General features: G+C 35.5%; 1 protein-coding gene across 2 annotated transcripts in view; it reads right to left on the bottom strand.

Annotated features, from left to right (window-relative positions):
• Positions 1 to 434: 434 nt before the first annotated feature.
• LOC147072877 (protein groucho-like) overlaps positions 435 to 11627 on the bottom strand; it is a 64960-nt gene continuing 53767 nt past the window's right edge. Inside the window, exons 9-18 of one of the 2 annotated variants that reach the window (XR_015070566.1) lie at positions 11223 to 11276; positions 9966 to 10393; positions 9142 to 9262; positions 7572 to 7706; positions 6710 to 6889; positions 6146 to 6224; positions 5393 to 5557; positions 4145 to 4344; positions 1833 to 3098; positions 438 to 1406 (exon numbers count right to left, since the gene is read on the bottom strand). Coding sequence is in view for 1 of the 2 variants with exons in the window: in XM_085946223.1 (XP_085802349.1) it covers positions 2991 to 3098; positions 4145 to 4344; positions 5393 to 5557; positions 6146 to 6224; positions 6710 to 6889; positions 7572 to 7706; positions 9142 to 9262; positions 9966 to 10390; positions 11223 to 11276 (1467 nt within the window). In the remaining variant the exon portion in view is untranslated. Of the gene's footprint in view, positions 3099 to 4144; positions 4345 to 5392; positions 5558 to 6145; positions 6225 to 6709; positions 6890 to 7571; positions 7707 to 9141; positions 9263 to 9965; positions 10394 to 11222; positions 11277 to 11627 lie in introns of both variants that reach the window. The other variant, XM_085946223.1, reaches the window with a different exon arrangement.

Here is an 11627-nt window from a genome sequence, read left to right as displayed (position 1 = left end):
TAAAATTAAAATCAATTTGAGAACAGAATAATATTTAATACATATCACTTTCCGTCTTATTTTTACAATTACAATGATCATTGGAAAATATTCTATGAGTTCAATTTAAAAACTACAGTAGTGTTATGTGGAATTTTTCACATAGAAACTTATTCATGCATTTCTAAAAAAAACACAATCTGTGATCAATAAAAAGGATACTGATTTATTATTCTATGATTGGTATGCCATCGACATTTTAAATACATATATTTTTATTTCATTATTCTCAGTGCATAAACATTTTCATTTCCTTATTCATCATCTATGCATATTATACATAAAGTAAAACCTCGTTAATACAAATTCCATGGGACCGAAAATCGAAAAAAAAATCGAATTACGAAATATGAAATGTACAGAGGAAAGATTTTGAAAAAATTTTCTTTTTTGATTTTCATTAATTTTGTTTCCGATCATAGATGTGCCTACCAAATTTCCGATACAATTCAAATCAAAATCTGTGCAAATACCATGTGTCATTAATCCATAAATTGAAGTTACCAAGTAGCTAGAATTACAGAAAAATATGAAATATTTTTTCCAATTTGTCAACACTATTGTTTGGCATTGGTTCTCTAGTAAAACGATGTGAAAATACAATAAACAATTAACAATTAAATAGCTGCAGCCCTGAAACATGTGAGTTATAGTTTTTCCTTTGAGTAGAGTACAGTGTGCAGTTGTGCATCTGATGACATACCACTGTGTGTCAATGGGTCATAAAATGTCACGATTATTTTTATTACCTTCATAAAATTAGTAATTTTTGATGTTTTAAGAAAAGTCTGTCACGATTTTCAATGACTGGCACATGAAATAGTGTACTTTAATACTTATTGAATATTTTTACATGCCAGGATTCTGAAATCATTTTGAATTACGATATTCGAATTAAAGGTATGATTTTATATTATGAAAATAATGTTCAAGGGGCCGTTTTTTCGCGAAAATTTCGAATTACGGCGAATTTCGAATTATCAGTGTTCTTACTAACGAGGTTTTACTATAGTATGTACCATCCCTTTGGAGTAGGTACTCATATTAATATAAATCGACTTATTTCATTATAATAATGTCCCTACCTATGGCAGCAATGTGTCATTACCATATCCTTCCTGAGTAATTCGGTTATACATACTTATCGAAGACATTTTTGACTCCAAAGGGACAATATTTCGTACTTCGTACAAAGTGGAAAACTTATATTCAATATCTACCTGTAAACCGAAAACAGTAACACTACTGCAGTCATAATTTTAATAGTTTGGATTGCTCAAAATTACCAATTTTAGATTTATCATAAATTAACCAAAGACCACAAATATGTACCTACTACTTTTGGTATTATGTGCGTAAAGCCATGTCTACATTTGATCTTTGATCTTCCACTTCATTTCAAATTTTTAATTCTGGTTTTAACACTGAATAGTTTTGCGCATGCTTTAGATTGAATGTGTGGAACACACTGTGTCAACCTGTACGTTAAATAGTTTTCAATTTTTCACAGAAAGAAGTCATCTTTTTATGTGTTGATTTTAATACAAAGATGTAAAAATTATAGTATTGTTAGCTTATTTGACGTAAGATTATAGTGTAAATAACTATTATACATTTGTCGCGGAATCATTCGGTTGGCAACACTGACGTGATGTTGAACAGAAAACCAATGCCAGTGGCGCTACGTGCGCCAGCACTTTCATCATGAAAAATTGTCATTTTGAAACTAGTTTGAGGCAGCCAATGCGTTCTACCAAACAAAAAATGCACAAATGTAGACAGGGCCTTAACACAATTTGGCAATAGCTAGTTAAATAATTTTATGATTAAGAGGATACTATAGGCCAGATGCATAATCATAAACTGCCGCTTAACGTTAGGCATAGCAGAAATTGACGTTTATTTAGTGAGTGCAAACCAACACCACTAAATAGTGACGGAAATGATAAACGCAAGTGACAGCTGTCAAAATAATCATGTGTATTGTGCACCAAATTCAGGCAAGTATATTGTTCAATTTTATAGTTTAGGTTAATTTTATTTTGCGTACAAATAAACGAAATACAATGCCATATTTGCTTGAATTCTGTGTGTGATATGCTTGAATATTTTAACATTTGCCACTTATGTCATTTACGTTAATTCAATAATGGCATCCCTGCATCTGGCTCCATCTGTTTTCAAATTCAAAATATATAATTATGAATACTGAACGAAAGATATTTTTTAAATAAAAACATGTATAGTTAAGGGGAGTGTTGCTGAAATCGGAATATATAATATAATATCATAATCCTTCATGATCGATTGACAAAATATCACTTGAATTAGAGAATGCTTGTAACAGAAACACACAAATATTCACTAGGCCATTGATAGATTAAAACAGCAAATTTACACTTGGCTACATTTAATATTTTCACCTCACACACAATATGTTGATTAATTTACAAATTGTCAAATCCATTAATAATAATTTTCGCTCTGCGGTGTAGTCAAATTACACGTATCACTTCTATATACGAATTCAATTACGAGTGTATAAGTTTATTACACTGTTTCGCGGCAAATTAAAAACTGCGTAAGATTAAAAACACAACTCGGAATAATTAGTTTTAATTAATTTTTGTTACATTATAATAAACGTCACCGGATGTGCCACGCAAACTCTATTTGAAATATAGTAAAGTTTTTCTTAAATAAGAAATGCATTTTCATAATTACTAATCACTGAAAGATATCTCGCCTTGAAAATACAGAGTAGGTATTTACTTTCGCTCGTTATTTTTGAGAGTAAACGCTTAGATATCACTATGGGAAGCATAAGCATTTACTTAAAAATTACACGTATAAAGTAAACACTTATTCAGTCGGCTCAGTATTGTACTGATTGTGACGCAGATGTGGTACACTGTTGCCGTGAGACGGCGGAGAGAATACTTAGCCGACAATCAATAGATGACCTCGTAAACGGTGGCCTTCTTGTCGCCCGATCCCGTCACGATGAATTTATCATCGGCTGAAATGTCGCAGCTGAGAACCGATGAAGATTCTTTCGACTGAAAATTGAAAAGAATAACTATCATAATCATGAAAGTACAGTGAAATTCCGATTTTACGTTTTTCAAAGGACTGACAAAAAATACTATAAAATAAGTATTCTGGGGATATTAAAAAATCATACAAATTGGCTTGGAGCATATTATGTCAACGTATTCTTTCACTTTTTCGAGTGTTCCTTTTCTTTGTTGAGACATTATTATTTGAACAAGTGTAAACAAAAGAAAAACAACAAAAAAATTGTACAATCGCTCTATGTCAACTTGGTCTTGGGCACAGCACACATATCTATAAATAGAAATTCACACATGCCTCTCGAATTCACTTCAATGATTGCCATGCATTCATTGTATTGAACGTGTTCGTATAAGTTGGATTTAAATTAAATTTTATATATTTCAGATGTAAATTGCGGGAAGTATAAACGTAAAACCCAGAATTAGATCTACTAAAATGTACTGAAATGAAACAGAACAGCAGAAACTACATGCAAATAACGGTAAAATGTCAATTCTGGAAACGTAAAATCAGGGGACTACAGTCGACTTTGGTTATTACGATCACGGAAATAGCAAGATCTCGGATGTAATAACGAAAGATTCGTTGACATTTTAGTTTATGATTTTCTCCATACATTTATTCACTTTTATAGCGAGCTACTTCTCGGGTATACTGAGCAAAACTGTTAATATGTCGATCGTTTAAAAACAACATTTTCGACCCTAAGCAATAAAATCCAATTGGACAGTCAACTAGACCGATGCCGCCGGGATCGGATTACGTTTATGACACTAGTTATGTGTAATTGGTGTTTTCGCCGACAACATTAAAAAGTATCCACGCATATGGTTGAAATTGTATACACACCATTTATTGTATTAGTAGGTACTTTATATTATATACCTACACCATTTATAGAAAACAAAAATGTGTTCAACTCAAATCCTTTTCTTTTTTTATAATTCCAAGAAACCACAATAGAGCATATCATTAGGTGACAGAAGATTTATTATGTGTAATGTATAAATAATATAAGATAGTTTACCTGAAATATGCTAGCACCGTAAGGCGTTCTCCAGGCGTTGAGCAGGTTGTCTTTGCCGGTGGAGACGAACCACTTGCCGCACGCGGCGAAGCGCAGACTGAGGACGCACGACTCGTGCAGCAGCAGCTGGTAACGGTCCGGCTTACCCGCGTGCAGCACCTCCACATGTGAGTTCTCCATGCCTACCGCCAGCCACGACCCTACACAATACATATACATTACATATTACGTATTACGCATAGCCAAAGAGTACGGGCTAACAAAAGAGCCAATCTAACTCTGCACTACATTATGTACACAGATGGCAGATGTCTTCATCCAGCAGTGGATCAACCCTAGCTGAAATGATGTATCCTAGAACCATCATGTCTTGGTTACAATTTTATAGTGTTGTATTCAGTATTAAGGACTTTAGCGGGGGTCGAGGGTTTATATTTATAACTCACAAGTGCGGGATCCATATTTTCAAAGATCAACGCTAAGAAATCTGCAGTCGTGATATAGTGGTTGTTGTTCCGATGACATTTTAATTTTTAGATTCTTATATCTATCGAACACTAAACCACATACAGTGAAACCCCGATTCTACGGTTTTCAAGGGACCCTAAAAAAAACGGTAAATGCGGATATAAAATTTTTTTTTTTTTAAAAAAAACTCGTTTTTCTCCTGGATTTTTTTCGATGTCTTGAATTATTTTCAGTTTCTCAGCTAGAGTTCTAGTTTTTTTCATGTTGCATATTATAAAACTACGTGATACGAGATGCTAGGCAAGCCTGAGCGCCGACCGACCTGTGCAAACAAAGCGACGAGATTGAAAGATCTGTATGTATCATGAACAATTCTACGAAAGCGAAATGAAAAATATTTAACAAAAACGGTCAATCGGGATAATATTTGTGACGGGACCATAATATTTAGACGATAGATCGAGGAAAACGATAAATCGGGGAACGGTTAATGCGGGATTATTTAACATTGTTCTTATGGGTGTTTGGCGGGACTTTCAAAAATGAACGATCTGAAAAAATGATTTATGCGAGAACGGTAGATCAGGGTTCCACTGTACTCAAAACGTTTGGGAGATGTAAAGCATTACCCACTGCAACATTTAAGAATGAACAGTCCTCGACAGGAAATGAATGTCTGCAATTAAACATCCATAACTTGAGAATGTGAGATATTCTCAAATGATAAATATGGATAGAGATGTGTCACAAGGATTATAATTAAAACAAAATAATGTTTACCGGTGGGGCAGTATCCGAGGGAAAATATTTGGCTGGTGAAGTCGTGCTGGTGAAGCTGGCGACCCTCACGGAGGTCCCACGACCGCACCGTGTTGTCCAGTCCGCCCGTCCACAACTTCGAGCCGTCCGCTGATATGTCTATACAACTAGCGCCATCCGTGTGACCTATGCAACACAATATAAATACTTAGACATCAGCAAATGATATAAACTGACATTTCATTACGGAATTTCACCACAAATATTAATTATCGATGAAAAAAGTTTCCAACAATTTTAATAGATGTCAGTAAACATGGTTTATAGACAGAATGACCATTGTCTAGAAACTCGGAAATGACCTATGCTCAATGACAACCTCAATACAATGTAATATTATCACGTTATGTATTTTCTTTTTTTAAATATTTGTTACATATTACTGTAAATAAATCACTGGTGTGTCTAAGTGCCACGTAATCTAATTTCAATCTCTTCAATGTTCCACACAGAACCTTAGGAATTACTCACAAACCATTGCAATAAATATTAACAGCAAACTGGCGTAAGCCCTTCTAAGTGAAACTCAGTTCTATTCACACATTAGCCTTCAAACTATCAATCGAACTGTTCAAGTCATAATTCACAAGTCATAATAATCATTTTCTCCTCTTCTCGAAGTTGTCAAATACACGATATGGTAGTATAAGATTGCCTCAAAGACAGCTTAATATTTTTCACAATAAGATAATCATAAAACAAAGAAATTTTTACCTTGAAACTGTCGCACCAGGGTTTGATTGTGTAAATCCCAAACGGCAATATTTCCATCCGAACAACAACTAAAACAAACCTACAAAACAAAACAAAAAACATGATTTATATTATGTTATAGTTTCATGCATGATTGGTTTTAATGTCAGATTCTTTTTTTCATTGTATTGAATTTTCAAATTGGAATATTATGGCCATTTTTATTAGCCGACAAACGCTCTATTGCAATAATATTATAAGTAATATATATTTATATTTTTTTAAATTGGTTTTTGTAAGTTAAGTTTTTAAACATTTTTTTGTATGTTTCTTGCATTACATATTTTGTAAAATTACAAAGAATAATATGTACATTTTTTTTTAGATTTTGATCATATTTTATTATTGAATATAGGGCAAATATATTTTGAGTAATGGCAACACTTGCTACTAATCTGCAATTTTATAATATTAATCAATGCTTCACTTTAATACCAGTGAACAATCTGTTGACAACAAGATACCAGTGCAGTTACTGTTTGTATTATATGTAATTGATGTGACTGATGTTAGTGCTACACTCACCTTAGAATCAGGACTAATCGCCAACGCATAGCAGGCAGGTGCACTGGAAGTGAGTTCGGCTTTAATACGAGGAGTGGGGCTGGCGAGGTCCCAAATGGACAAGTTAGAAGCTTCCCCGCCAACTATGAGGGTTCTGCCGTCGGGTAACAGTTTCACAGAACGGATGTAGTTATCACGTTGCTGTAAACACCAAATAAATCACATTATTTCATAAATCATCGAAAACTTAGGATCATTGTCACAGATGGCCTATGATGTCAGAGCACTGTATGTAGTATGTGAAAAGATCATTTGATTACAGGCAAAAAACATATTGTGATAATGCATTTCATCTCAGTTAACAATCCGCATCAAAGTCATCCGCAGCGATCGTCAACGTCAATTGTCACAACAGATGGTTTAAATTTCAAAATAGACCAAAGTAACATATGTTTGTCGTCGACATAATTCTCTTGTCAATTTCCTCTATGATACCATTATGTGGGTTAATGAGACCCAACGTTTACTAAACTATCGACTGTATCAAACATGTATGTACCGATTTAGGTAAGGTTTCTCACGGCATGACAAAGACATGCACATATTTTGTTTACCCTTATTTGCCTGTCGGCTCATTGTTTCGGCTGAGGCTGTCCTGCGCTTTGAAGTGCCCTTTTCAGCACCGATTCTAACACGGCAATAATATTGGTTTCAGTGGCGCATGCCAGCAGAGATTTCAAGATTAGTGTATATTATTACTTTAGTACAAATGCTCAAAACAATATTTGGGCAGAATTTCCTGAATTCCCCTATTCGGGTATTAAAAAAAATAGTAATAAAGAAAAGTCTTACTGCATAATAATATAAGCATTCATAAGCTCACCAGACAATCTAACTGTGAGAGAGGTTTGCTACAGCTGTTGGGCGTGGTGATGTCCCAAAGCTTTACGCAACCCTTCCCTCCCGTGTACGCGTGTCTGCTCGACCCACTTTGGGAAAGAGCTACTGCACACACCACCTGTAAAGAACAAAGAATGATACAGGTATGTAATAAATAATAGAGCAATACATATGTTTCTAAAGGAAGAACAATAAAACAGGTTTGAATAAACTAAAATCTTCACCCACTTATTTATTTTGGAATGCCCGCTTCTAAATCCGTGGGCCCGAGTTTGAATCCTATAGTTGGATCAAATTTATATGTTTCTTTGTTGAATGTGTGTTTGAATCTAGAGCATGGTTCTACATCTCACAAAATAGATATGAAATTACCGCCATGTCCAATACGTAGGTGCTTGGGTTTAAATCTCATCTCAGTAAAAATTTCTTTCATTTTTACTTGTATTTCAATCCAAAGATGAACGTCAGTGACGCTACGCTACCTATAACCCTTTCCTGGTATAACAATAAACCCTTGTAAAACATACTGTTAGAAGTAGTTTCAAATTATTGGTCTGTCATTATAACTAATATTTATAAAATGAATATAAGTAGAAGTGAGAAAAATTCTAAAGTTACTAAGTATACAAAAGTAATTTATTTAAAATACACTGAAAATATTCAGTATATTCTGAATCTTTCAGGGTAAACCGAATATGCCAAAAGAAAATTGTGTTACATGGTTTTACTATATACCGCAGTTACGTAAAGATATTTTTATTGTTTGCCTCACCATCCAACAGGTAGTCATGCCATGTCAATGGGGTGCTGCACAGATGTTTGCATGTCAACTTATGTATGTTTTGAGGAAACCTAATTTGTTTGATTTGAATCTATTAAAAGTGTGATACAGAAGGTTGTGTAAAAATGAACATACAATGTCTGCACACTAACCCACTGATATGCTGCATCTGAGAGCGGACATGTAGGAATAAACATACTTATATGTATTTACAATATGTATACACGCAGTCCTCGACTTTCATACAGTTCGCTATTTCATACATCTCTTAAAATTTAAATTTTTGTCGAAAATGCAAAAACTGTACACTTCCATGCAGTTGCTCCCTCTCTTGACAAGTTTATTAAGAAAACACCTGAACGCTAATACCACTTCAACATGTTCCCAGGCCTCTACAGAGTGGAGGTTGTATTGACAGATTTGTTTTTATGAGTCACTTCCTCAACCTATTAGGTCCATACTCTGATTCCAAACACAAATTGAAAAACAATATGTGTATTTGCCAGACCCAAGATTCGAACCGGGGACCCACAGCATTATAAGCCGAGGCTTAACACCAATATGCCTCGTTAAATTTATTATATCCATGATCGATAAATAAATATTTTAAAATACACTTTTTGATATTTTTTTAGATTGCTCTACTTTCATAAATTCAACATTCGTACAAATTTTCAGGAACCAATTATGTACGAAAGTCAAGGATTGCCTGTATTTCTTCAAAGCATCCAACATGAATTACAATCACATGTTGTATGGGGATATAGCGTACCTCTCCGTGCGGCAAAGTAGTTGCTTGCCTCGCTCCTCTGGGTATGCCGGGACCAATCAGAGCGTCGGCCGGAAAGGGCACCGGCTGTAGGGGGCCACCGCACGTGTGGAACGAGTACGCTCTGCAACAATACATAAACACATTCACTAATCAAGACAGCTAAATGATCACAAGCCATATAGATACATCACTATAGTGGTATTTAACACACTAAAAGTAAAGCGTGCAGGTACCATTTCTTCCTGTATGCAAGAAGTAGGCGAGGTTAATTGATACGTAACATTTTTACGTATGTAAATGAAAATTCCCAGGGGAGTGATTCCCGCTGACATGTGGTGAAAAACCATTATGATTTACTCAACATATAAAATAATAATCAAAGGCAGCGGTCAATATCGATCCATTGACCTTTCAATTAGCAAGTGCGCATGTTGCAGATTGCGCAATTCCCGCCATCAGATGATTAACAGTTTTAATATATTATATTACTTTTCATCGATATAGAAGAAAACTATTAGACCTTGTCCAGACAGGATTTGATTCGTGCGTAATAACTTGCGTGCATTCAAGGTACCGGTGACCTCATTGAGTGCCGTGCACTCAAGTATGAGCGCTCGCCAGATTCTCGAGTACGCGCGTGTTGCACCTCGAGGCGCCTGAAATGTCGACCGCCTCGCCACTCGAGGACACTTTTTATGCCCATTCAAAAATGAATTACGTCACACTACCTCTTGTTTTTACACTACCAAAATGTACAATGATGACAAAACACCTGAAGAAAATAATTCTGAATAGAAGACATTCAGACAAGTACATAAACTTACGGTTTTCCTGCGGCTACCCCATTCGATCTAGGCGGTCCCGGTGAATCTGGATATGCGGGCAGGGGCAACGGCAGAGGCGGGGCGGGGGGCGGTCGATCTCGGTGATACCCTGATGCCGAATTAGAACCGCTTCCTGTGGAAGGAAAAGGGGAGTACGGACCCCCGGGGGGTGGCGCCTGGGATGATCCGCCTTTGCCACCGGTCGGGGTCACCGATCGGCCCCCTTTAGTGGAACCAGGGGTGCCCGGTTTTTCATCTTTGCTCTTGGGAGTGCTCCGGGAGGAACTGGATCCGCTTCGGCTGGGAGGTCTTTGCGAGGACGGCCCTCCGCCGCCCACTCCTCCGCCTCCTTTATCTGGACCATTCTCTCGACCCACATCTCCGCTCACCCTCTCTAGACTGTGGTCTTCACCTCTTCTCTCCTCCTGCTGAGCAATTCATAAGGTTACAGCTTTTCAATAAAAGGTTGGTTTGTCATGATTCATGAATAATCAACAATCATAGAATCAAATGTTGAATATTAGAATACATACATACTCAGTAAGATAGCAAGATTATAAAGAATAAACTGAATGGCTAACTGTGTACATATTTTAGAATCAAATGGGGTTGCACTGTCTTATGGACATATGTATGCCTACAGTAACATCAACAAAGAACTTGGGACCGAGAAAAGTGGACAGAGCTATATAGAACTAGACAGTAATATCTATTTAGCCAATAGTTGCTAGGGCAGATTTGACCTAGGCAGAAAAGACAATTGCTAAATACCAAGGATTTATAGGGACCCAGACTAGACATAATAATGATGATTGAAACACTATTAGGGAAACAATATTATGAAGAAAAAATGTGAATTGACAGCAGAGAAATCATAAAAAAGCCATGACGAAAAACATTAAATAATTATGAAAGGAAAATTTGCAACACACGCTTTGTTCAGAAAAGGTAAATTAAAAAGGTCTCATAATTCATCAAAGAGAGAAACCTAATGATATAATATATCCATTATCCATTACAAGAAAATATGGTCACTTCAAACATAGATATCCTTATTTATTGGCGGGCCTCGATTTAAGGCCGTGCTAGGATCCCAGATTCTTTTAATCCAGAACAACTGGCCACCTATTTGTTTTATATAAACACATAAGGTATATTCAAAAGATAATACGTTTTCAACACAGACTAGGTACACACAAGAGACATGTATCACATTGTGAAAACAGAAAGTAATTAACCAAACAAAAAGTCACTCACTTCATTTGCTACATCTACCACGAGGTCTTGGTCACTTTTTTCTGCGTCACTATCCTGTTAAAAGAGACAACATCAAAAGTCAATAATATTATCGTTGCGTTATTTTAAAATATTCCCTTAGAATTCAAAAAATTCATACATATGTATTGAGTAATGTAATATGTATACCTGTTACTCCTAGTTGAGCTAAGACAATGGTTACCAAACAATGTTTTCTTATGACTCAAAAAGATACAAAATTTTAATGGGTTAGTGTTAGTGCACAGATATTCCAGTTGTTACCAAAATTGAGTTATCATATACAAAATGCTCATCCGTATATCTTTATTTGTTGTATAAATATTGTAAATTCAAATAGGCTATTTGAACCCATCCAAATATATATGTACAGTATAACCCCTATTT

Source organism: Rhyacophila brunnea, unplaced genomic scaffold, assembly GCF_057557595.1.
Source record: "Rhyacophila brunnea isolate RB1 unplaced genomic scaffold, BYU_Rbru_1.0 scaffold_19, whole genome shotgun sequence".
In the NCBI taxonomy this organism is placed as follows: domain Eukaryota; kingdom Metazoa; phylum Arthropoda; class Insecta; order Trichoptera; family Rhyacophilidae; genus Rhyacophila; species Rhyacophila brunnea.
This window is presented reverse-complemented; position numbering and strand designations above follow the sequence as displayed.